Consider the following 27,603-nt stretch of genomic DNA (forward strand, 5'->3'; position numbering starts at 1 on the left):
AGCTTTGCTGCTCGTAGTTGCAGAACTTGTCCCGGGACCTGGTCTTTTTCTGACCAGCATCTATGACAGCTCTGTAAACCCTTTCATATCAGGGTTCTGTCAATCTCAAAAGTTTCAATTTACAACAAGAATTCCAGTGCATTTCTCCTTGCAGTCATATTATGATTATTTTCTACTTGTATCTATTTGTGTGATGGCTTGAAGTCTTGCAGAATTCATAGGTTACATGTTTCATAATTCTGTTAGTCCTTTTCATTGTATCAGGAAGCAAGTATTGGGAGATTACTGAAAGGATTACCAGAAATTACACATAACTGCTGGTTGTATCACTGTGGAAACCACATGTAAAGTATCACCAAGGTTACAATTATAAACATACTTTGAGTTAAATTATTGCAAAGCATTATCAGATTTGAGTGAAGTTTCTACAGGAAGAGAGCAGCCAGTTAATCCAGCAACATTTACTGAGGACTCACTGTTTACTAATTCCACAGTGTGATACTAGCTGTTGCTAATTGAACCAGAGGGGGAGAAAACACCCAAACCCAGAAGCACTTCTGATAGCAGGTGGTGGTAAATGGGAACTGGTGGAACATGAGAACTATCACTTTCATTAAGTTCACTTACTGGAGTGCACCTGGACTTTAGACAGGGAGAAAGAAAAATTTTAGAGTAGATGGAACATGAGAAATAGAATAAAACGCCTAGGTTCCAATCCCAGCTAGGTCACTTAGAAACTGAGCAACCTTGAACAAAGTGTTTAGCCTCAGTTTTTTTCCTTCAGTGAAATGAGTATAATATTAGGGATAAGCACCTTATTCCATGAGGTTGCAATGAAAAAGCAGTGAAGCAATGGCTTGTAAACATGCTGTTGATTATATCCAGTGAGATCCTTGGCCAAACCAAATGGTTTATTCTCTTTTGTGTCTTCTCCCTAATGTCTTGCCTTCGATAGGACACCTGCTTTTTCCTGCATGTTAGCAAGCTTCCACTTCCTGAACTCTCCTTAAATGAACATTCAGTAAATTCCTTAATGTCTTGTGGGGCCAGCACAGTGGCATAGCCACTGAAGCTGCCACTTGCAATGCTGGCATCCTGCCAGGGCATTTGTTTGTGTGCTGGCTACTCCTCTTCCAATCCAGCTTCCTGCTAATGGCCTGGTAAAAGAAGGAGAAGATGGTCCAAGTGTTTGAGCCCCTGCCACCCAAGCAGGAGACCTGAAAGAAGTTCCTGGCTCCTGGCTTTAGCCTAGCTCAGCCCTGGTCATTGCAGCCATCTGAGAAGTGAACCAGCAGATGGAAGATAGCTAGCTCTCTCTCTCTCTCTCTCTCTCTCTCTCTCTCTCTCTCTCTCTCTCTTTCTCCCCCTGTTCTTCTGTAACTCTGACTCTGAAATATATAATCTTTAAAATAATCATAATGTCTTGTATCTGAATAGTTACTTAAGCTCTTTACAGAACCCTTAGATATCACGTGCATCTGTCAGATTCATCTTGCTGGGCATTATTTCTGAGCATATCATGTCACTGTGGGAAAGTTTTCAACAGCTTCTCTTTTTCTACTGAATGAAGTTTTAACTCCAACCTAAACTAATGCCTTGCTACTTAAAGTATGGCCTCCAAAGCAGGAGCATTGGCATCACCTGGGAGCTTGTTAGACCTGCAGATTCTACAGCCCCATCCCGGACTATTGAATCAATGATACTCTCAAATTTTCCGTTTTCATAATTTATTTTTTAAATATTTTATTTATTTAAGAAGTAGAGTTACAGAGAGAGGGAGAGACAGAGAGAAAGGTCTTCCATCTGCTGGTTCACTCCCCACATGGCCGCAACAGCTGGAGCTGAGGCGATTTGAAGCCAGAAGCCAGGAGCATCTTCTGGATCTCCCATGCTGATGCAGAGCCCAAGCACTTGGGCTATCTTCAACTGCTTTCCCAGGCCATACCAGAGAGCTAGAGCAGGAGCTGGCACTTAGTTCAGCAATGCCCCAGCAAATTTAACAAAATCCCCAGCTGATGGCACATCAACTGTATCTTTACTCTCTTGTAAACTTGAAGCTTCAGAAACTGGAGTTGTGGCATAGCAGGTAAAGTCACTGCCTGCGACACCACCATCACATATGGGTGCCAGTTCCGGTCCTGCTGCTCTGCTTCCCATCCAGGGCCCTGTTAATGGCCTGGGAAGAGCAGCAAAAGATGGTCCAAGTGCTCAGGCCCCTGTTGCCTATGTGGGAGACCCAGCTGAAGCTCCTGGCTTCGGCCTGGCTCAGCACCGGCAGTTACAGCCACTTGGGAGAGTGAACCAAGGATGGAAGATCTCTCTCCCTCTAACTTTGACATTCAAAAAATAAATAAATAAAATCTTGAAGTCTCAGAAGGGTTGCCAAATTTCACATATGAAAGTAAAGAACATCCAGTAAAATTAGAAACGGGTAACTTTTCAGTGTATCTCAAATGCTTCATTGGACACTTTCTTTTAAAAAGCCATTGTTTATTTGTAATTCGTATTTTGCTAGTTGTCCTGTATTTAATCTGGCCACCCTATTAAGGATGGTAGGATCCATTCCCTGGCAAAAGTGCAGCGCCTCCCCCAACTGCTCAGTGTGTGTCTGAAGAATAGAGGAAGTGAGTTATTTGAAAAGAGAGGTTTTGGGGCCAGCACTGGTATAGTAGGCTAAGCCTCTGCCTGCCAGACTGGCAAATCATTTGGGCTCCAGTTTCTGTCCTGGCTGCTCCTTTCTCGATCCGGCTCCGTACTAATGGCCTGGGAAAGCAGTGGAAGACAGCCCAAGTCCTGGGGTCCCTGCACCTGCGTGGGAGATCTGGAAGAATCTCCTGGCTCCTGGCTTCAGATAGACCCAGATCTGGCAGTTGTGGCCATTTGGGGAGTGAACCAGCAGATGGAAGATCTCTGTAACTACCTCTCAAATAAATAAAACCTTTAAAAAAGTGAGATTTCTGCCTTTTTGCGCAACATTGAAAATCCCGAGACTAACACGATGCCCGGTGCACAATAAAAGACCAATAAACGTTGAACGAGTAAACGAATTTACCTAGCACAATCTCACAATTACGGACTGGGATTGTGTGTGCCTGTTTTAATTAAAGCCGAGTATTTATCTAAGGATCCTATTTGTACGCTTTTTCACATTGGAGCTGGCAGAGTTCAGGACTCGATGGGAACGAATCAAGAGCTCAGAATGTACTCGTCGCAGACGGGGCCCATATGGTCACTGGTGGGGAGAAATCCCCGTTCGTTCTCCGGAGGCTGACAAGCCTGCGGCAGGCAGCAAGCGGCAGGCGGCAGTCGGAAACGCTTCCCTCTCCCGGCTTCCGAGGCGCCCGCGCCTGCGCACAGCCGCACTCCGGGCCCCCAGGGCCGGGTTGAGGGAGGCGGGGCTCCCAAGGCGCGTGCGCGGCGGTCTGGGCGGCGGGCCCCTCCCTTGGCGGGGGCGCGCGACACGGAGGACCGCACCGAAAGGGGGAAGTCAGGTGGCCGCTGCCGCCGCCGCCACGGTCTGTCGCCAGAAGGAAGATGGCGGATCTGGAGGAGCAGTTGTCTGATGAGGAGAAGGTAAGAGCCGCGGGGGCGGCGGCGGCGAGGGTCGGTGCGGAGCCGGGAGAGCTTCGGCGTGTCACCGCCGAGTCTGGACGGTGGCGACGGGCTTTGGCCGACGGGCTGTGCCCTCGGCTGCCCTTCCTCCCCCGCCTCGCTGTGCCCTAGTGCCTGCCCCTGTCAGTCAGTCGAGGCCCCCGCGCGGGCGCCCGTCTCTGACGGGCCTGCTCGCGCCGCTCCTTGTAGGGTGTGTGCTCCGAAAATAGGAAGCGGGCGCCGGGCGGCGGCTGCGGGCCCGGCGCGGAGGGCGGGGGCGGGGGCGGGGGGCGCGAGCGGAGGGCGGCGGCTGCGCGGGACCCTCTGCCTCGGCGCCGGCCGCGGGGCCGCTGCGCGGAGCACCGGGGACTGCAGAGGGGGTCTGTGTTCCGGCCTGGGAGAGGCCCAAGGGCAGTGCCCAGCCCGGCGGCCTGGCCTGGAGCGTCGCCGGGGGTGAGGGGGAAGGGGGAAAATCGCTTAGGAAGCACTTGGGCCTTCCACTTCCCCCGCCCCATCGCCAGAAGGCTGCCTTTCCTCCTCCTCCTCCTCCTCCTCCTCCTCCTCTCCGGCTTCCCTTTTGCCTACGGAGGTTTCTTGCTTTTTCTTTGCTTCGCTTTCGCTGGAAGCCGTGCAGCTCCGTGTTCCTTGAGAGGGATCCGAGTTGCTCACAAAAAGACCCCTTCCCGTAGTTCTTTTCTGCCCCGGTGGGCAGCAGCCTCCGGAGGCGGGGGGCGACCTGGTGCCACCCCGTTTCTTCCTGCTGGGACTTCTTCCGAAGCTAGGCGGTGCAACTCCTTTTAACCGTGTGTTCGATGCTGTGACAGCAATGGAACCAGATGAGAGACTTAAGTCCTCAGACGTGTGAAATAAGAAAACCGATTCTAGAACTAATTCTCTCTTATTCGCCCGTTCCCTTTGGCTGCAGGGGAAGGCCTGGTTCTCGGGGATGGGCGGGGTGGGGAGGAACCCTAATAATTTTTGACTATTTCCTGGAGAGGACCTTGATGTTTCTCAGACTTAAAAGTATCTAACACGACGTGAATAAGATAGTGTGACCGTTTTGGAAATGCCCGTCTGTAACCATGCTGCGTGCCTATGTTCTCAAAATAGTAAGGTTTTGTAGGAAACACAGGCAAGTTACATTACGATGTTTCACAAACCCTAATATCAGTCTAAGGATACTTTTATTTCTTGTGTTCTTGCATCAAAATCTAAGATTCTCTTTCCCCAGCTGAGTGTGCAGAAGGCAGCTCTGTCTTCAGTTTTAAAAGTGTTTTCTGTCTATGAAGTGGTAATAAAGAAACAACAACAGAAAAAAAAAAAAGAGGAGGGGAGAGCAACAAGATTCTCCATAATGGACAGGCCCCTGTCGGAGATCCGGCAAAAGTTACTGGGCACTGTTCATATGTGTGGTATTGGTAAACAGGCCGGAGGTGGCAACTCAAAGTGGACATGAGCAAACACATGCATACACGGTTCAGTAGTGCGGTTTCTCGAAGAGATTGTTGTGCCTTTACTCAATCATTCTGAAGTGGTTGTTAGTAGTTCAAGTGGCTAAAAATGTAGTTGGGGAGAGAGTACTCAGTGTGGGAGTTAATACAGACCTGCCATGTGTTGCAAAGGTCCGGAATAGCAAAATGAGATGCCAAGATCCCTTATTATCTGGCACTCTGGGAGCACCAAGTTCCAGAAGGGGCAGAAGCTGGCCATCCAGCTTGCCCAGCATAATATTGGATGAGTGAGTGAAAATTCCAGCTTGGATTTTGGTGTTTCTGTTTTTATTCAGACTTTTATGAAAATATTCTGTAGATATTTTACATACAGATTTCATCCCTGTATATGCTAATTTAAGGAAAAAACAGCTCAGTCAGTGGAATTTTAATACTCGAATTATGAAAATGCTTTTTTCAATCTTTGGGGAGAAGGATGTTGGTAAGGGATGAGAAATTGTGATATTTTTAAACTTAAATTTAAATCATGTTACTCTTTCTGCTCCTTTATTTGTAAGCTTCGAAAACAACCTTTTTGTACTCTTAAGCTTTGAAATTTTCATTCTGAAAGGCAGATCTAAGGGAAGGGAGCTGTTAAGATTTGTGTAAAACCCTTTGTATATAGACAAATACATTCTTAAATTTGTTATGAACTTGAGGTGGGTAGTTTTTTTTTTGTTTTTTTTGTTTTTTGACAGGCAGAGCGGACAATGAGAGAGAGAGAGAGAGAGAAAGGTCTTCCTTTGCCGTTGGTTCACCCTCCAATGGCCACCACGGCCGGCGCGCTGCAGCCGGCGCACCGTACTGATCCGATGGCAGGAGCCAGGAGCCAGGTGCTTTTCCTGGTCTCCCATGGGGTGCAGGGCCCAAGCACTTGGGCCATCCTCCACTGCACTCCCTGGCCACAGCAGAGAGCTGGCCTGGAAGAGGGGCAACCGGGACAGAATCCGGCGCCCCGACCGGGACTAGAACCCGGTGTGCCGGTGCCGCAAGGCGGAGGATTAGCCTAGTGAGCCGCAGCGCTGGCCTAGGTGGGTAGTTTTATTATTACCATTTCACAGATGAGTAAAGAGAGGTTTTAAGAGCTTTAAGTAATTCTTCCAAGGATAACTAGGTAGAAAGTGGCAAAGATGGTAGTTGGATCCAAGTTTGTCAGAGTTCAAATTCCATGCTCTTGTGATACCATGTTCTTTTAAACAAAATTGGTTACGCGATCCTTTTCTGGGTTTGTCTCTGTTTTTAATTTGTTGACAATTTTTTAAAAAGGAGAAACAATGGTTCTTTTAAAGTAAAATTTGTAGATACCAAAGATTAAATAGTGATGACTTCTAATATGTTTTTTGGTTTGTTTTTTTATTATTTAGCACATTTAAATATTTTTATTACTGGTATAATTTCATATATGCCTTATAGTAGGAAGCATCTTAGAAACTGATCTAGAATAAGAGCTTTGCTTTTAATAATCATGTACAGTTACTTTTTAGGATACCACTAGTGAAACTTAATGACCCTGGGGTCAGCCCTGTGTTGTATCGGGTAAAGCCTGCAGTTCTGGCATCCCATACAGGCACCAGTTCGAGTCCTGGCTGTTCCACTTCCAATCCAGCTCTCTGCCATGGCCTGGAAATGCAGTAGAAGATGGCCCAAGTGCTTGAGCCCCTGCACCTGCATGGGACACCTGGAAGAAGCTCCTGGCTCCTGGCTTCGGATAGGCCCAGCTCCAGTTGCAGCCATTTAGGGGATGAACCAGTGGATGAAAGATCTCTCTCATTGTGCCTCTGCCGCTCTGTAACTCTGCCTTTCAAATAAATAAATAAATCTTAAACAACAACAACAACAACAAAACTTAATGACCTTTTCTCTTGGCCATCAGGTTAATAATATTTAGCTGAAGAAGCACATTGAAGTTCCTTTTTTTTTTTTTTTTTTTTTTTTGCTTTAAGACTTTATTTATTTGAGAGGCAAAGTTACAGAGAGGGGTCTTTCAACCACTGGTTCACTCCCCAGATGGCTGCAATGGTCAGAGGTAGACCTTTGTGAGGCCAGGAGCTTCTTCTGGGTCTCCCACTTGGGTGCAGGGGCCCAAGCACTTGGGTCATCTTCTACTGCATTTCCAGACCCATCAGCAAGGAGCTGGATTGGAAGTGGAGCAGCGTGGACTTGAACTGGCGCCCATATGGGGTGCCAGTGCTGCAAGCGGAGGTTTAACCTACTATTCCATAGCACCAGCCCCAAGTAAAGTTCTTTAAAGCTATTAATTTGATGTGATGTGTCCCACAGACTTCTTACATGGAGAAACTCTGGGCCAAAACCAGTTTACATTTTCTGTTCCTGGGTCAATTATATTGCACAGTTAAGCATTTTTGTGAATTTGAAATTGTGATCCAAGGCTTAAATGAAAAGAACCATTGCCTTCCCAAGCCTCTCTAGATAAGAAAATCTTCCTGAAGGAAAATAGTTATTGATAGAAGAGGATCTTTTCTTTTTTCTTTCTGTAACCCCTCCTATCTTCCCCCAGCAATTTGGATAGTTATTCCCATAACATTAGCTTTTATGTCTTTGTAGATGTGTCTCAAGTACATGGCTCTAGCAGAAACTTCTCTCCTGAGTACTGATCACACATTTTTACCTGCTGGTCGTGTTTACAGGCATTAATTAGATGTGTTCAAGTGGAGCCTGTCTAAAAGTAAATTATAAACCCCCTTCTTTGCCCACATAAACTACTCATTTTTCTCTTTATTTCATTATTCCTGTCATCAAGTTTTAACTTCACCTTTAACATTTTATTTTCCTTTTTCCCCATTCCTTAAAATTCGTTTCTAAATTTTGTCACTTTATCATCAAAATGTGCCTTTTACAAATACTTTATTTCTCACTTGAAAAGTTATTTATATTAATATTTGGTTAATTGCCTCTCAGTTGACCAGATTATTAAATTAACTATTGTTTGGTAACAAAATGTCACCAAACAAACAGAATACAAATTGATTTTGGCTATTCTGTGATAACAGTTAAAAAAGAAAATCAGGGCCATTGCTGTGGCGTAGTAGGTGAAACCTCTACCTGTGGCGCCAGCTTCCCATTTGGGTGCTGGTTTGTGTCCCTGCTGTTCCTCTTCCAGTCCAGCTCTCTGCTTATGGCCTGGGAAGGCAGTGGAAGATGGCCCACGTACTTGGGCCCCTGCACCCACTTGGGAAACTCAGAAGAAGCTCCTGGCTTTGGTTCGGCCAAGATCTGGTCATTGTTGCCACTTGGGAAGTGAATCAGTGTATGGAAGGAGACCTTTCTCTGTCTCTCCCTCTCTCTCTATGTAGCTCTGCCTCTTGAATAAATAAATAAATCTTTAAAAAAAAAAAGTCAAGGGAGGAGAGGTAGGATTAGAATAAGTGTCTCTTGTCCATTCTTTCCCTGCAGCAGTTGCATTTGCCACAGTTGGACTTTGATTAGCAAAGTCTTGACACTGATCCCTTCAGTTTGCAGCATCTGAGCGCTCTAACATCTTGGTGCCTGAATCTCCCATTGCCTTGGCAAAGAAGCCCAACTCTTGAAATGGTGTTCTAGGTCTTGTATTCCAGTCTAATCTAAATATTTGTGATATTTCCATACTGTCATTTAATCCTGCTTTGAGTGTAGAGATACCTGTGCAGTACCTTTAGGTAAATTATTTCATCTCTCAACCTCAGTTTTCCCTGAAAGGTGAGGATGTAACAGGAAGTACCTTCTCAGTGAAGATGCTCTTAAGTATATGTGGTGCCTGGCATGAAGCAAGCACAAAGTGAATGTTGATTTTTCTCAGCTTACAACTTCCCATCCACTTATAGTGTTGATACTACTCCCACGTCAGGTCACTTTTTTGAAAGAGGAAAATTTTACTCAGATCACATGGTTAGTTTAATCTCTTCTGAGCTCTATAACACAACCTTAGTATAAAGTTTTTACTTTATAGTTATGCATAATAATTTGTTTACCTTTTTTCCCTTTTCTGTTGGAATTTCGAAGTATAGAAATGATGTTTTTTGTAGCATCTGTCATTACTCTCTGCATGTGATGAGTAGAATAGTTCAATGAGGGAATCAGCATGATATGAGCTCAGAGAATTAAAAGAGAACATAAGCTTTATGAAAAGTAAAGTAGTATGTAATGGCAGGTTTTGAGGGAAAGTCTAGTGTGTCTAAATTTTTCATTTATCTAAATAGTGCTATAGATTTTAAACATTCGGATAATCTAAGGAAATTCCTAGTTGAGGTAAGGGTGGTGATATTAAGTAGGGTTCAAATGTGAAATGTTCTTTACAAGCAGTTTATATATGTTTTCCTCAATATAGAAGCATACCTGGTTTCATAAATTTTTGTGTGTAGTAAACATAAGCTGCCACTATATATCATCATAATTAATATAAAAGTAGTGTTCTTATTAACTAGAAAGTTAATGTGTAAGTTATTGATTTGAAAAATATTCCTAATTTTATTTCTCTAGGTTAATTATGTTATTGCACCAATGAAAAGTAAAAATTCCTCCTACAGAAACCTGATAGAAGCTGAAACATAAGTGGAGTTTTTCAGACTTTACACATTGAAGCAAATCTGTAGTGTGTTTTCAATGCATTTGGGAGCCATTTTCCATTTTAAAAAGAGGGTAGTTTAATAGATAGAATATTGATTTTCAGTGTAAGAACATATAAAATGATACAGTGCAAAGAGTAAAAAATAATTTTTAAGGTTGAAAAATATGAAGGCAAAAGTTGACCTATGATTTGTGCCATGACCTAAAAACCTAATCAGTCATCCGCATTAGCAGTTACTGTGATTTGTACATGTCAAGAAAATAGAGTTTTTGTCTTCTCAAGATCACTTCTGTAACAGGTAACATAAAAACACTCATAGCTGTAGTCAAAAAACATTCATTAACTTTATTTAAGAAAATCAAATTGCACTTTTTATTTATGAAATATCATTTGATATAGAATTTCCATCACAATTTTTATTTCAAAAGTAAGATATTTAGTCTTTACATTTTTGTTTTTATGACATTTATTTCCATGTTCCACTATAGAACTTTTCTTGTATGTTGTAGTTTTCTGTGTTTCTAATGAAAATAACTCTTGGAAACTGTCTACCTCCATGTTCTTTTTTTTTGTTTGTTTTGTTTTTTTTGTTGTTGTTTTTTTAAGATTTATTTGAAAGAGTTACAGAGAGAGTCAGAGACAGAGAGAGAGGGGTCTTCCCATCTGCTGGTTCACTCCCTAGGTGGCCACAACAGCTGGAGCTGCACCGATGCGAAGCCAGGAGTCAGGAGCTTCTTCTGGGTCTCCCATGTAGGTGCAGGGGCCCAAGCACTTGGGCCATCTTGTACTGCTTCCCCAGGCCATAGCAGAGAGCTGGATTAGAAGAGAAGCAGCCAGGACCAGAACTGACGCCCATATGGGATGCCGGCGCTTCAGGTCAGGGCTTTAACCCGCTGTGACACAGAGCTGGCCCCTACCTCCATGTTCTTTGCTTACCAAATAAGAGGACCCTTCAAAAGTTTAGTGGAAAAATGCAAATAAGAAATAAGTTGGCTGGCGCTGCGACTCAATAGGCTAATCTTCCGCCTACGGCACCAGCACATGGGGTTCTAGTCCTGGTCGGGCGCCGGATTCTATCCTGGTTACTCCTCTTCCAGGCCAGCTCTCTGCTGTGACCCAGGAGTGCAGTGGAGGATGGCCCAAGTGCTTGGGCCCTGCACCCCATGGGTGACCAGGATAAGTACCTGGCTCCTGCCATCGGATCAGTGCAGTGCGCCGACCACAGCGGCCACTGGGGGGTGAACCAATGGCAAAGGAAGACCTTTCTCTGTCTCTCTCTCTCTCTCACTGTCTAACTCTGCCTGTCAAAAAAAAAAAAAAAAAAAAAAGAAATGTTTATTTTTAAAAAAAACAAAATCTTTTTGAAATTGTATATACAGGCTGGCGCTGCGGCTCACTAGGCTAATCCTCCACTTGCAGTGCTGGCACCCCAGGTTCTAGTCCCGGTCGGGGCGCTGGATTCTGTCCCAGTTGCCCCTGTTCCAGGCCAGCTCTCTGCTGTGGCCCGGGAGTGCAGTGGAGGATGGCCCAAGTGCTTGGGCCCTACACCCCATGGGAGACCAGGAGAAGCACCTGGCTCCTGCCATCGGATCAGCGCAGTGCACCGGCCGCAGCGGCCATTGGGGGGTGAACCAATGGCAAAAGGAAGACCTTTCTCTCTGTCTGTCTTTCACTGTCCACTCTGCCTGTCAAAAAAAAAAAAAAAGAAAAAGAAAGAAAGAAATTGTATATACAAGTAGATTGAATATCCCTTATCTGAAATATTTGGGACCAGAATGTTTTATATATTTTTTTTAATTTTGGAATATTTTTATATACATAATGAGTTCCCAAGTTTAAATATGAAATTAACTTATTTTTCATATGTATCTCATATACATTGCCTGAAGGTAATTTTTTATACAGTAGTTTTATTGTGTTTCTGTGGAGTGTTTTGATATTGTTGTGTTTTTTTGAAAGACATCCGTCTCCCATTGATCAGTTCACTTCCCAGCTGCTAGCAATACCCGTTGCTGGGACAGGCTCCATGTAGGAGCCAGGAATTCATTCCAGGTCTCCCACATGGTGTAGGGACCCACTACTTGAACTGTCACTGCTACCTCCTAAGGTATACGTTTCCAGGAACTAGACTCTGGACCAGAGCCAGGACTTAAACCCAGGCACTCCCTTAATTCGTGTAGGAGTACCAAGCAGCATCTTAACTACTGTGCCAAACTGTGACCTATCATGTGAGGTTATATGTGGAATTTTCCACTGGTGGCATCACATCAACCCTCAAAAGTGTCAGATTTTGGAACATTTTCTATTTCAAAATCTTGAATTAGGGATGCCCAGCCTGTATTCTGCATTTCATTGATCCCAGTAGTCATATTTTTTCATTTTTTAAGATCTCTGAAATCAGGCCAGTCAATTGTGTTTTCCTTTTATAGTGGTACATATAATTATGAATTTTACATTAGTTGCTAACTGGGAGAGGCAAGGATATAATTGCAGTAACAACAACCTAAAATCAGCCTGAAAGAGTGAGGGTGGAGGCTTTGTACCTCATCTCTGCTCATTCAGTGTATGTCTAGTGTGGGTCAGTGGAAGGGCCCTGTGTGGTGAAGTCACTTAAGAGTTCCTTAAGAGTTCCGGGCTGCTGGAAGATTTTGATCTAAACTTTTCCCCCAGGCACTGCAGCAGTGGGAAGGAAATGGAATGAATAGCACAGAGCTTTTAAAGCCCTCCCAACCCCCTACCCCACGCCTTAAACTCACTTCATGTCTCAGATTTCAACCATGCAAAGCAAGTTATATGTATAAATACAGTTTTAGAGGGGTCAGGGAAGAGAGAGTTAGGAATCTGAATAGTTGTAATGACACCATAGTTTAAGTTTTATATTCACTGAATGATGGTGTTCTGATCACCTGTGTTGTACAGGAAGTACAAGACCACAGATTCAAAGGTGGACATATATAACATGCACTCTACAATAGCTAAGTGAGTAGTGAATGGGTGGAAATTCAGAAGGAACAATTACTTTTTTCTAGGGCATGATAGATGTGAGTTACAGTGTGGCTCATACCTGAGACTACAACATAGGAAAAAAAAATATCAAGAAGGTGGCAGTGGCAGGGAGTATCAGTTAAGTGTAAAGGGAAGTCAGCTAAATAAATGAATATCTCATGTATTTTGGAAGGAAGAGATTGAAAGGTGAATGTGCTTTTGAATAGGTCACATATAGGGTGGTTCAGCCTAAGCATTATGGACATATTGGGCCAGATAATTCTTTTTTTTTTTTTTTTTTTTTTTTTGACAGGCAGAGTGGACAGTGAGAGAGAGAGACAGAGAGAGAAAGGTCTTCCTTTTGCCGTTGGTTCACCCTCCAATGGCCGCCGCTGCAGCCGGCGCACCGTGCTGATCCGATGGCAGGAGCCAGGAGCCAGGTGCTTTTCCTGGTCTCCCATGGGGTGCAGGGCCCAAGCACCTGGGCCATCCTCCACTGCACTCCCTGGCCATAGCAGAGAGCTGGCCTGGAAGAGGGGCAACCGGGACAGAATCCGGCACCCCGACCGGGACTAGAACCCGGTGTGCCGGCGCCGCAAGGTGGAGGATTAGCCTATTGAGCTACGGCGCCGGCTGGGCCAGATAATTCTTTGTTGGGTGAGGGACATCCTGTTCATGGTAGAGTGTTGAGCAACATCGTTGGCCAACCTGATAACCAGTAGCACCATCCAGTCGTGACCATCAAAAATGTCTCCTGGGGAACAAAACCTCCCCTAGTTGAGAACCTGGGGTCTAGACAAGTTGAAGTTAGCTGGCACAGTTGGGAAAGTAGGTCAAGTAGATTTGGGGACATGACTGAAAGTAGTCTTACAAAAAATGGAGGGGAAAATATTGATAGTGTTTTAGAGTTGGAATCAACTGAACTGGGTAAATGAGTGTAGGGGAAAGGCATCAATCAAATTACTGAATGTTAAAATTTGGGAAGTAGTACTACCACTAACAGCTAGAGGATATGTTGCTGGGAGGAAAAAATGGTGAACTTAGTTTTGGTTATTTTAGTATGAACTGCTGGTAGGGTGTCTGCATGAAAATGCCTATCAGATGATAAACAGAGAAATGGAGTTTGGAAAAGAGGTCGGACTCAGAGAATCAGAGATTGGGAAGTCTTCCCTTTGGGATTCCAGCTGTGAGATGGGATAAGTCTTTGAGGAGAAAAGGTTTGGACGGAGTAAAGGGGAAAGGGCAGAGAGCATATACTTTTGAACATACTGGTTGAGCAGCCCTAATCCAAAATGCTAGGGACCAGAAGTTTCAGAGTTTTCAGATTCTGGAGTATTTGCATAGGCTTTACCAGTTGATCATCCCTGAGCCAAACATGGAGCATTTCAGATTACGGATGCTCAGTTTGTACTTTGATTTGAAGGAGAAAGAAGAGGAAAGAAACAGAAAGGTGTGGAATAACTTTTGGAGTCAAAAGTGTTGTATACCCAGCACAGTGGGTGCCTGTGTATCAGAGTGTAAAGAGAATTGTGAGAAGGAGCAGTGCACACTGCACCAGAGATTAAGGAGGACTATGAGGTTGAAGAAAGCCTTTAAATTTAAGAGAAAGGAACAAGAAACAAATCTGCTGCATGCCATACACTTTAACATGCCTTCTCTCAATTTTCAGAATGACCTTTTTATTGTCCCATTCTACAGATGGGGAAACTACAGATCAAGCCAGCTATTTAAATGGTGGTCTAGGGATTCCTAGTAGTCTTTAAAGGAGCAATTTTAGTAAGTTTTTGGGCAAGGAGTAGAGAGAGAAAAGCCCTATTACTAAGGTCTAAATAGTACGGATATGTTTTTTCTCTTCCAGAAATGGCCTTTCAATCTTGTCTGTGTTGTAAACTAATCCTTCAATAACCAGACACAGTGACATCCCTTCCTTTTGTTTTGGATCCTGACTAGCCTTTGCTAGGCCACTTCCCAATTTTAATATATGGAGCTGTTCTTACTTCCTGTGTTCTTCAGGGCCAAGCTCTTTGGCATGTTTTGTAATTCCAGCAGAGTGCTTAGCACATGTAAGGTCCACTGGTTTGCAGCTCTGACTGTAGATTCAGCTGGAGAGGTGATGAGCAGACATGGATATACAGATACCACTGTTGGATGAGACCTGAAGTGTCTCCTTTTTGTAAAAATAAAGCTTGCCAAATGATTCATTATTTTTATTTTATTTTTTTTAAGATTTATTTATTTGAAATCGGAGTTACAGAGAGAGGTAGAGACAGAGAGAGAGGTCTTCCATCCACTGGTTCACTCCCCAGATGGCCGCAACAGCCGGAGCTGCGCCGATCCGAAGCCAGGAGCCAGGAGCTTCTTCCAGGTCTCCCATGAGGGTGCAGGAGCCCAAGGACTTGGGCCATCTTCTACTGCTTTCCCTGGCCAAAGCGGAGCGCTAGCTCATAAGAGGAGCAGCCAGGACTCGAACCGGCGCCCATATGGGATGCCGGGGCTTCAGGCCAGGGCTTTAACCTGCTGCGTCATAGCGCCGGCCCCAATTTATTGTTTTTAAATGTTTGTTTATATTTATGTGAAATAGAGAGTGGGTGAGTTTGGGAGAGAGAGAGAGCGAGTGAACGAGAGCACTTCATCCTCTAGTTCACACCACAAATACCTGCAGCAGCTAAGACTAGTCCAGGCAGAAACCAGGAGCCAAGAACTCCACCCACGTACTTGAGCCATCACCTGCTGCCTCTCAGATTGTACATTAACAGAGCAAAATCAGAAACAAACAAGAGAGACAGTAATACAAATTATTCTTGAAAAAAAATTAGTGAAACAGAAAAGACAGGTTTTACAGGGCCAATGCTGTGTGGCATAGCCGGTAAAGCTGCTGCTTCCAGTTCGGCATCCCACATAGGCTCTGGTTGAAGTCCCATCTGCTCCACTTCTGATCCAGGTCCCTGGTGATGGCTTGAGAAAGCAGTGAAAGATGACCCAAGTCCTTGGGCCCCTGCACCTGCATGGGAGACCTGGAAGAAGCTCCTGGCTCCTGGATCAGCTCAGCTCCTGCTGTCAGTGACAGGCAGAGTGGACAGTGAGAGAGAGAGAGAAAGGTCTTCCTTTCCGTTGGTTCACCCCCCCAAATGGCCACTATGGCTGGCACACTGTGCCGATCCGAAGCCAGGAGCCAGGTACTTCCTCCTTGTCTACCATGTTTGTGCACGGCCCAAGCACTTGGCGCCCCAACCGGGACTGGAACCACGGGTACCGGCGCCGCAGGCAGAGAATTAGCCTAGTGATCCGCAGTGCCGGCCTCTTACTATTTCTCTTTTAAGGAGACCAGGATAAGTACCTGGCTCCTGCCATTGGATCAGCGCGGTGCGCCGGCCCCAGCGCGCCGGCCGCGGCGGCCATTTGGAGGGTAAACCAATGGCAAAGGAAGACCTTTCTCTCTGTCTCTCTCTCACTGTCCACTCTGCCTGACCAAAAAAAAAATTTAAAAAAGAATACTTTTTTTTAAAGATAAGACAAAATTCAGAGGTGTTTTGTGAATTGAGGTAATTGAGAAGAGAGAAAGAAATTGAAAATACAAGATAAAAAATAGTTTATGTTACCTTTTCTTTTTCAGTTAATGATAATGCCTACTTTGGATCCATGGATCTTAATGTTTTAAATAAATGGCAAAAACACATTTAAAGAAGACTTGATGTTGAATTTGCAAATAGCCTAGTTTCATATTAAGTGCTATGGACTCTGTTTTTAATTACTGTTCTAAATGATAATTATAAAGGAAAATTTCTTAAGAAAAAACTTATGAACACAAATTATCACCCTTAATTATACTCATATTAATTTAGCCATAACACAGACATACAATAGTGTTTGCTTGGTCATAAACTAATTAAAATCATAAAGCTCAAGAGTGTTTTATATTCTTATTTGCCTTGAAGTTCTCAACAAAGCATAGGAAATAGAGCTATGGGAAGCAGCTTCAGATAATTCTTATAGTTGAAGTAGAACAATGTAGAATGGCTACCGTAACTTTACTATCAGTCCTTAAGATGGTAACCCTTCTTGAGGATGCATTCTTTGAAAATCAGGTAAAATCCATGATTCCTTTCTCCATGAGACGAAAAACTCCCAATGATGTATATACATCCTTTAGGGGTAGGTTGCAAATACTGGTCCCCCATCAGAACCACTGCAGGAGATTTAAAAAATGTGGATTTCTGGGTTCCATTATCTGGAGATTGATTCACATTTAGGAATATGGAATTCTATTTTCCTTTCGTTTTCCGCGCGCTTTCCTAGTGACTGTTGACAAGTCCCATATTTGGGAAATTCCCACCTGTTAAGTCCCCTTTCTTGACCACAGAGGAGATAAGTGTGAGCCATGGTGTCCAACATGTGAGAGTTACTTGGGATGGAGGCAGGGTTCTGAGAGGAAATACAGGTACTTTGTTAGATTTGAATTTAGGGTAAGCAGTGAATTGTTTTTATTGCAAGTATTTCTTGTGCCTTATCCCTTTGAGGTCCTGGAGAGTATAGGGCTGTTTGTGTCTAAATTTAGTGGTTTCACCTGGCTATTTTCCCTTTTTTAGAATTGTATTTATCTGAGAGGTAGAAGGAAAGAGACCAGTAGATCTCCCACTCACTAGTTCACTCACTAAATGCCCGTAATGCCTGGGGCTGGGCCAGGGCTGAAGTCAGGAGTCAGGAATTCAGTTCATGTTTCCCACATGAGTGGCAGGATTTAATTCCTTGAGCCAACACCTTCTGCCTCCCAGGGTGTGCATTAGCATGAATCTGGAGTCAGGAACCAGAGCCAGAACTTGAATACAAGCATTCTGATAGGTGATGCAAGTCTCCCAATCTACAGCTTAACCACTGTGCCACACATCGGCCCTTCAGATGGCTGGGTTTTTTGTTTGTTTTGTATTTTGTGCGTGTGTGTGTGTGTGTGTGTGGTGTGTATCTGAGTGAGTGCTCCATGCGCATATACTGCTTTTTATACTTGTATCTTTTTTTTTATGTCAGCTTACTGTATTTAGAGCCACTTTGGTAAGGACTCCATTTCCTGATAAGAAATCATTGTTTTCTTCATACGGTATTAAAATCTCCTAGAACTGAAGTTGTACCTTCATCTTTGTAGGAATTTTGCCAAATGTCCAACAAAGACATCAGAAAAATCTAGAGTATTCATGGACACAGGCAATTGAATTAATATTAATTTTGCCAGCTCTTTGTATAAATGATGGTACAAATTGATAACCTACAGTAAACTCTCCCAACCTGTTACACCCTCAGATTTTAGCTGATAGTCATAAAACTGTAGTAGCACTGCCAGTTACTTCTAACTTCCTATTTTGGACACATGTTTAAGAGGTGACCTAGGCTGTGGAGCCCTAATCCCTTTTAATCTGTGGCATTTTACCATGGAAGCCAGTCTTTGAGAAAGGTACATTCAGTTACCATTAATGCAAAGAGAGGCAGGCCAGCAAGGCAGAAACATATGTTCATCCAGCCCTCCTTCCCTGAAAGTTTTTCAGTTTAAATCAGCAGCATGAGTATAAAATTGCGCACTTCTGAATTCATGTTCTGTTATCTTCGACTGGTAAAAATACTTGATGTGTTACGCTAACTACTCTTTCTGAGGAATCACCCCAGGCCAAAGAGCAGTATTTCAAAAACTTATGATATCTGGTTCATCAGTGTATCCTGTAATATGCCAGAGTTTTGATCACAGCTTCATACCAAGTGTGCCTTATCTTCCATTTACATCTAGAAACTGCTTTAGGAAGGTAAGACACCATTGCTCTACAGGATTTAGGCATTACCAAACTAGTGGTCTTTTTTCTTTTTTTTTTCCTGGTCTGCTCTCTTCCCATGATTGTACAAATTCTGCTGATCATCTGACTCTAGAACAAATTGATAAGAATGTGGAGAAGCTGATTTCTCTTGGTAGGCTCAGAATGTAGATGTGCTCTACACAATATGAGAGACATCAGTTCATCTGTCTTTGCCAATAGTATGGCAGAACCATGTGTGACAGGCAGCATCCCAGTGTTACCATAACTTTTTCACTGTCTGCCCCAAGACACTTCTGATCCTGCTGACATCTGACAAGAAGACAGTGGTGCTGGTGGAAAGCAGGAAGCAGTTTCCTGGTGGATTTATCAAAAAGTACTATGTTTTCAACTGATGGAGGAGAAGTAGCATTCTTTCCTTTATGTCGCTCCCCCTCTTCGTGGAGGAACGACACAGGACCCTGCGTTGTTCTTTCGTCTGCTCGGCCCTCCCCGGGTTTGCTGCTGGTTCTTCCCGGGTTGGCTACCGTCCCTTCCACCTCCGTGGAAGGGCGGTTCCCCCTAGCCACTTTCCCCACTTCCGTGGGGGAGCGGCACACCGCCGGCCGGCTCTCTCGGGGGCTGCACAGGTGTTCCTTCAGATAGATGTTCCTCAGATGTTCCCCGGTGCATGTTGTCTCTCTCCTCCTTTATAGTCCTCTTCCACCAATCCCAACTCTGCTACCCACATGCCGAGCACGCTGCTCTCCTCCAATCAGGAGCAGGTCCTACAGTTTATTGGTTGAACTGGAGGCAGCTGTGTAGAAGCTGTTTTCTCCTCTCCCAGCACCATGTTGTGGGAGAGCAGATGCATAGAATAAGTCTTAATTCCAGTAACTTAGTCTAGTCCAAGTTGCTCCCAGTTGCTCCCCACACTTTATCTCCTAGGGGAAGGATTTGGGGGAATCCTTTGTAAGAACAGTGGAATCAGTGTCATCTGAGAGATGAATGTCCCAATTTTTTCTTTCCTGTACTATTTGCAACTGGATTCATCTACTGTCTTCTGAGGCTTTGTGGGGATTCTGACCCAAAGATTGAGTAGTCACAAACTGCCAAGATGACAGTGTTCATTTTTGAGAAAGTCCATTTCAGGTCATCTGATTTGCTCCATCAAAGACTATTTCTCACTAATAAGCTAATTTTATCTTCTTTGTAATAAGAATGAGGCTCAAGTGGCCTCAGAACCTCTATTTCATCTTCTATTTTACTGGCCACCTAGAAAAGCATTCCCAGTTAGTTGATCACACCCAAAATATTGGCACATTTGCAGTAAGTTTGGAGAGTTGTAGTGTTAAGTCTGTATCGTCCTATGACTTAAAATCCTGGTTGGTATTTTCCTGAGTTATTGATGTAAACTTGTAGTTATTCTTTAATAAAAATTTATTAGTAAGTTCAGAGCTGTCTTCAAGAGGTTTGATTGGCTCCTGAATTTCAGTCAGTCCTATAAAAGGACATTGTTTTCTATAATCTTCTTGGGTTAACTCAGATCCATCCCTCCCCCCTTTTTATGTTCAAAGTATCCTTTCCCCTCCTCCCTTCACATCCATTGAAGAGTAGGAAATTAGATTACCACACTTAAATTTATGTCTGAAAGAAAAATAAATGTTTGTGAAGAGTGACATGTGACCTTCTAATGTTGAGCCCATATATCAGCTTCTTTACATATATTTTACCCCTGCCCCACTTTCTCTCTCCCCCATTGTATTAGACAGGTTTTTTTTTGTTTGTTTGTTTGTTTTTTATTTTTTTTGACAGGCAGTTAGACAATGAGAGACAGAGAGAAAGGTCTTCCTTTTTTCCGTTGGTTCACCCCACAAATGGCCGCCACGGCCAGCGTGCTGCGCCGATTCGAAGTCAGAAGCCAGGTGCCTCCTCCTGGTCTCCCATGTGGGTGCAGGGCCCAAGCACTTGGGTCATCCTCTACTGCCTTCCCTGGGCCACAGCAGAGAGCTGGACTGGAAGAGGAGCAACTGGGACAGAATCCATCGCCCCAACCAGGACTGGAACCCCGGGGTACCAGTGCCATAGGCGGAGGATTAGCCTAGTGAGCCGCAATGCCAGCTAAGCAGATCGTCCATCCTCCATGGCTGGACCAGGCCGAAGCCAGGAGCCTGGAACTCCACCCAGGTTTCCGTGCAAGTAACAGGGATTTACTATTTGAACAACCACCTGCTGCCTCCCAGAGTATGCATTAACAGGAAGCTGGATGGAAAGCAAGGGGCTGGGACTCAAACCAGGCACGCCAGTATGAGACTGGGGCATCCCAAGTGGTGACTTAACCGCTGAGCCAGATCCACTTAAAATACATTTGAATAAATAGCTGAACTCCTTCCTTCCTCATCCTCAATTACATATAAATTGGACCTTCCTGGTTAAGTGCAGTCTTTTTCTGATTGCTTCCTCTTCACTATTGCTGCAGGAGGGATTGTGGAGTTGACTGAACACACACACTGTCACTGGACAGATGAGATTGACAGGAGCTTGTTAAACAGTTCAACAGCCCAGAAGAGGGAGCACAACACACCATGCACAGGAGTTGCACTTGGGAAGAGAGTGACCAAGCCAGGGCTGTGGGAGGCGGGCTTGCAATAGCACCAGGGTGGGATGATCCCTGGATCCTGAGGGGGCATGTGATTGGTTTGTTTGAATAATTCCTCCAACTGGCAGGGAACTGAAGCCTGCTACTCAGGGATAAGAAGGAACTGTGTCTGTTTCTGGTGATAAAGAGAGTTGCTTGGATAGGGAACCTTATCTATGAGAGCAAAGCTTGGAGGGAACTTGGAATTAGGCCTTGTCAAGATACATCATAATAATACTGGACCTTAATTTTATGCCTTACATCACATGTCTCAATGCTACTGTTTATTAAATCTGTTTGCTAAAGATTGGTGTAATAATATATCAGTACATTTCTGATAGTAAAATTTGAGAATTTTCCTTTCTGTCTGACCTTTTCTTCTGATAATTCATAGAGGTTAAGATACTCTGCTGTTGTTTCACCATAGTAAATAGAAGATGGCTAAATCATATGCAAGAGGGCTTCACAAAGCACATAGAAAATTCACATTATCTTTCATTTCTTTTTTCCATAATCGTTTTGAAGCTCAGTTAGATATGAATGAGTGTGGAGGCATGAAAGACAAGAGAGAAGAACTGGAGTAATAAGGCTCTAATACTTTATGTAACGTGGAAGGAGAAAGACTGGACAGATTGTGGACATTAGAAAGTATTGGAAAGAATAAAAAAGGTGATAGCAATTATTTGAGTGCTTTCTATGTGCCAAATACTTTACTAAGGTTAATACCTCATTCAACCAAGTGAGGAAACTGAAAGTAGTTTGCTGTAGGCAGTAGGCAGTGTAGATGTGGTCTGAATACACACAATCTTATTTAAGAGTTTGGGCTCTTAGCAGTTCTATTTTACAGCCTTGGAGGAGCCTTAAAGGTTACGCTAAGGACTGTGGACTTTTATCTTGCTGGAAGTGGGGAACCATTGAATGATTTTGCACAGGGAAGAAACATCAGGATTTCCATTGAAAAAATCAGTCTGGTGCAAGGTAGAATTGAATCTGAGCAAGAGACAGGCACTCATTGATCATGTGACTGACTCTGGAAGAGAGAAGAGTGTGGATGATTTCTAGGTGGTGTCGGTAATTTTGTCAAGAACAAGAAGGAGTATGTTTGGGTGTGACAATCTTAGATATCTTTGAGGCAACTTGATGGAGATTTCTGTATGTTCTAATTGAAGATGTAGGTTGGTTTTGAGAGAGATTGTGATAGGAGGTATATGGATATGAGAGCTGTGGTGGGTTGATAATTGAAGCGATGGAAATGGATGAGATTACCCAGAGATTTCTTTTGTTTCCAGCCTGTCTGAATCATCATAAAGATTACATTGTGTTGCGAAGTAGCTTGTTGTGTTGTGAAAAGCCCTCAACTTCATTTGAAGAGTTCATACAAATCTTCATTCTGGATCTGTTTTCTCTTGCACAAATTAAGGGTAATAACAGCTATCTCAGAGTAATTGTATATAATACTTTATCCAACAGGGCCAGGATTTTTAAAAGGTTAAGAAATAATGATATATTTCATCTCCACTAGATTAACCTTAAAAAAATGGAGGTTTAAGAACAAAAATAGAAACATGATTACAGAGCACTTGCCTTGATTTAAATGAAAACCCAAATCTTAACTGCACGGTGACCATCATGCAGCTAGGAATGCAGCTTTCTCTCCTGTGTTGCTGTCCATAGTTTGAGGTGAACAGATCAAGTGGAGGCGGAGCAGATGTTGGGTACAGCAAGTAAATGCATTGCAAAGAACACAGAAATGCATGGACAGTAGGTGAATCACCTTTGTAACACTGCAGGTCATGGAAAGAATGGGCCATCAAAGAAGGGGGCACCTTTCTCTGAAGGGAGGAAAGAACTTCCACTTTGCTAATAGCCCTGTTTAAATACTGACAGAGTTTGTAGACTCAAAAGGCTTCCATACCGGCTGCCCCACTCCCGATCCAGCTCCCTGCTATGGCCTGGGAAAAGCAGAAGATGGCCCAAATCCTTGGGTCTCTGCACTCACCTAGGAGACCCGGAAGAAGCTCCTGACTCCTGGCTTAAGATCAGCTCAGCTCTGGCCATTGCAGTCATTTGGGGAGCGAGCAAGCAGAATGGAAGACCTCTCTCTCTCTCTCTCTCTCTCTTTCTCTGTAACTTTCAATAAATAAAAAAAAAAATTCTGAGATTATAATAATGCAGTACACTTACTATTGACTGCTATTATTACCAGTAATAGCTAATATTATTGATTAACCCAGGGTCATATAAATAATGAGTAGTAGAAATGGTCAGTGTGACTGTGTGACTCTAAAGCATTACCTTGTATTGCTTCTATATTTCTAGCTTAGGTGTTTGTGGTTTTGAATGTACATTATGTGAAAATTAACAGTCTACATTCAGAATTGCATTAGTGATTACTCTTGGAATGTTCATTTCATTGAAATCCTATATTCCCTGGCCATCTAAGTAAATGGGAATTCTTATGGATTTGTTCAGCGTGTACTAATTGTCCACTAAGTGCAGAGTGTGGGGCAGAGGCAGTGGAGATCTTGCCATTTTAAATGTTTATTTAAAAAATATTTACAAGTTTGCTGTTTGCCAGCATGTTCTAAATGCTAAAATGTGGCAGGATATAGGAAAGTCTCTCCTGATTTTTGTTTTTTCTTCCCAGTCAATGCTATACTGAAGATTTTGGAAGAAAGGGACTGAAAAGTTAGCCATTTTTTTAAGTAAATTAAGTTCAATACATTTCACCATAGATGAAATATCAAAACACAATTTTTTTATTTCATTATTATAAAGTCAAAACTGGAACTATGTGTATTTGATTTTTCAAAGTCTTGAATTGTTTCATATAATTGTAAATGAACAAAAATGGTAGATATGATCATATTTTAATTAATCAGAACTTAATTAAGGTCTTGTTTTTAATCCAAAGTTGCTTAACTTAATGTTAAGAACATGATGAATCATTGTGAACAGCAAAAATGCCTGAATAACCTAACTAGAATCTTTGTGTATAAAAGTGAATTGTTCATTACTTCCAGAGATAACCAGTGGATGTCTTTAAACAAATTGTTATTATAAAGAAACAGCATGCTAGTTTGCTTTTGAATTACTTAACATTGATGATTTCTATAAGTTAACCGAAGGCTCAGAGACTATGATAGCATTCCCTTCTTGCTGCCTATTAGTATTGTTTAATATTTAGAACTTCCTTGAGGAAGCTACAGTCTTGGAATTACTTCCTGAATGATGACCATCAAGTTCTTATTTTTCAGAGTAACATTTGGAAGTTATGAAAATCTATGATGTTTTATATCCTGATTGAAATAAAGAAGTAACTCACATTTTAAAAATAGGACTGAATTGTTTTTGATCCATTGGGATAAATAAGTATATTTTAACAAATAATAAAAAATGTTTTATTTATCTATATGCCAGTATAATAAAAAATGGATTCTGATCCCTACAGAAATCCCTGGTGCCAATAATACACAAAAATAATCAATCCTGGACAGATTAAAGACAAAACTTTAAAATTAGAGAAAATGTAGGGAAGAAAACCTCAAAAGGAATGCCTCCTGCCCCCCATCTGTAAATACATCAGTATGTTCAGGGCATTCTCTTACTAATTACAGTATAATTATCAGACCTGACAAGTTACAACATATAATACTGTTATCTAGTCTACATTCTGTATTCAGACTTTGCCAGTTGTCACTTTAGTCACTATTTTTTTCCCACACATCTGGGATCCGTTGAATTTTGCTGTAATGTCTCTGGTCTTTAATCTGGAGTAGTTTCTCAGCACTGTTTATCTTTCATGGCCTTAATTCTTTTAGAGTATAGAACTGTTATTTTGTAGATTCTCCCTCAGTTTGTTTGTTTGATGTTTCCTCCTAATCAGATGCAGCCTGTGAGTTTTTAGTGGGGTATCACAGGAGTGCTGTGTTCTCAGAGTATCCTCTCAACAGACACATGATGTCAGTTTGCTTATTTCTTTAGATAATTCCCGTCATTTAGCAAAGGTGATGTGTGGCAGGTTTCCTCAATGTAAATTACCTTTCATCCCTTTGTAATTAATCTGGTATCATGTAGAGAGAGACTTACAAATGATAGCCTATTATTTCATACTTTTGTCCACTGATTTTAGATCCATTGATGATTTAATTTGGTCATTCTCTCTTCATTTATGAATTGGAATTGTGCTATAACAAAGAACTTTCCGTCTTCCTCATTTGTTCATTCATTCCTTTCTTGTCAGTGTGACTTTCTTGCAAAAATGATTGGTATTGTTAGTATCCATAATTAATTTGTTGCTTGAATTATAGAATTTTGTTTTTGTAAAAACGCTTTTTTGTAGAATGCTTTTTTCCCTCATAAGCTTGAATTGTAAAATTTCTTTTGGTAGAAGGCCAGTGCCGTGGCTCACTTGGTTAATCCTCCACCTGCAGCACCGGCATCCCATATGGGCACCAGGTTCTAGTCCTGGTTGCTCCTCCTCCAGTCCAGCTCTCTGCTATGGCCCGGGAAGGCAGTGGAGGATGGCCCAAGTGCTTGGGCCCCTGTGCCCGCTTGGGAGACCAGGAGGAAGCACCTGGCTTTTGGCTTCGAATCGGCACAGCGCGCCAGCCATAGTGGCCATTTGGAGAGTGAACCAGCGGAGGGAAGACCTTTCTCTCTCTCTCTCACTAACTCTGCCTGTCTAATTAAAAAAAGAAATTCTTTTGGTAAAAATACTTTTTGTAGAATGCTTTTTTTGCTTATAAGAAAAAACAATGTACAAAAATAGAGCTATTTTTTCTCAGGACTTACATTTACTAATATTTTTGATATTGTTTTGAATATGCCATTGTTTTAATTTTTTAAATTTTATTTACTTATATAATTTTAATGTATTTCATATATACAGATTTAGGAACATAGTGATACTTTCCACCATACCCTCCCTCCAGCCCATGTGCCAACACTTCTTCCTCCTCCCTCTCCCATTCCCACAAAGATCTACTCTTAGTTTACTTAATAATGGTAAAGTCAACCCTACACTAAGTAAAAGAGTTCAACAAATCTTCTGAGTAAATAACTTTTTTTTTAAGATTTTTATTTATTTATTTGACAGTAGAGTTAAAGTGAGAGAGAAAGATGGAGAGAAAGGTCTTCCTTCCATTGGTTCACTTCCCAAATGGCCACAATGGCCGGAGCTGTGCTGATCCAAAGCCAGGAAGCCAGGTGCCTCCTGGTTTCCCACGTGGGCATAGGGGCCCAAGCACTTGGGCCATCCACCACTCCTTTCCCGGGCCATAGCAGAGAGCTGGACTAGAAGAGGAGCAACCAGGAGTAGAACCGGTGCCCATATGGGATGGATGTTGGTGCCGCAGGCAGAGAGACCTGAGAGACCTGAATTGAGTTCGCAGCTTGCAGCTTTAGCCTGGCCCACACTTGGCTGCTGTGGCATTTGAGGAATGAACCAGTGGATGGCTGTGTTTCTGTGTCTCTGCCTCTCTTTTTTTTTTTTTTTTTTTGATAAAAGTGTTTATTCACATTTTGGCTCTAGAGGATCACAGTCCAAGCTCCTGAGACCCCATTTTGGGTCTGACTCTTGCTGACAGAGTCTGAGGTGGCACAGTGCAGCACATAACCAGAGAGGGAATGTGCTTGCCTGTCTAAGTGTATGCTGTTGTAAAACCACCAGGATTCAGTTAGGGGGAGGGCCTTTCCTTAATCCAACCTAATCACTTCCCAAAGGTCTTAGCTCTGAATATCATAATTGGATTAAGTTTTCACCATCTTTGTACCACTATGACTTTAGACTTAACCTTCTACATGAGCTCAGGGGCCAAATTTGTGAGCTTTCTTAAACTGCTGTCTACTTGTTGATGTGATTGTCGTGAGGTACACCTGTCAGCTGCCAGTGACTTCAACGTAGAGGAATAGAGTTAAGCTCCCACCTAGCCATCCCTTCCCAACAAAACCAAGGCTTACCCTCCTCATTCCCCCCTACCCCCATAAAGTTAGAGGAAGAGTCTGTTTAACAAAAAGATTTAGCAGTGGGCCTGGGAATATCTCTAATAAAGTCACTGTGCTCTTCAAAACAGCTATAATTCCCCAGGGTAAATAGAGTTTATCCCCCCATGTGTGTTAGAGAAACTTTGAAGAAATGTGTTTTGAATTATTTTCAGAAATTCTTTTTACGCCTGGGACCTCTTGTATGACTTTTTTTTTTTTTGTCTTTCTAGGATTTAGAAGTAGGCCAGAATAAATAATTTTTAAAATTATAGAAGAATAACATTTAGTGCATATCAATGCAAAAAAAATGCCTAGATGATTGAACATTTTATCTCCTTAGGAAGAGAACGAAGCCCTTACAGGTGTACTTTATTTTCTATGAGAAACCAGAGATCAATTTGTTCTTAAGAAATTAGCAATGACCAGATTCACAGTACTTCAGGCATAGCTGATATTGTGCAAGTTGTGTTTTAGATTTTCAGCCAGTCAGCTCCCTTGACCTCCCACCCTTAATGGCACTACTTCTGAACCACTGTTTACTTTCTGTGTATTTTGGGAGTCCAATTACTTGTACATTTA

General features: G+C 42.8%; 1 protein-coding gene across 1 annotated transcript in view; it reads left to right on the forward strand.

Moving 5' to 3' along the window:
- The first annotated feature begins 3,434 nt into the window (after positions 1-3,434).
- Positions 3,435-27,603, forward strand: part of CAPZA2 (capping actin protein of muscle Z-line subunit alpha 2) — a 69,705-nt gene continuing 45,536 nt past the window's right edge. The window contains 1 exon segment of the mRNA NM_001171021.1: positions 3,435-3,573. Within this exon segment, the coding sequence (NP_001164492.1) occupies positions 3,535-3,573 (39 nt within the window). The 5' untranslated portion in view covers positions 3,435-3,534.

This window comes from Oryctolagus cuniculus, chromosome 3 (genome assembly GCF_964237555.1).
Source record: "Oryctolagus cuniculus chromosome 3, mOryCun1.1, whole genome shotgun sequence".
In the NCBI taxonomy this organism is placed as follows: domain Eukaryota; kingdom Metazoa; phylum Chordata; class Mammalia; order Lagomorpha; family Leporidae; genus Oryctolagus; species Oryctolagus cuniculus.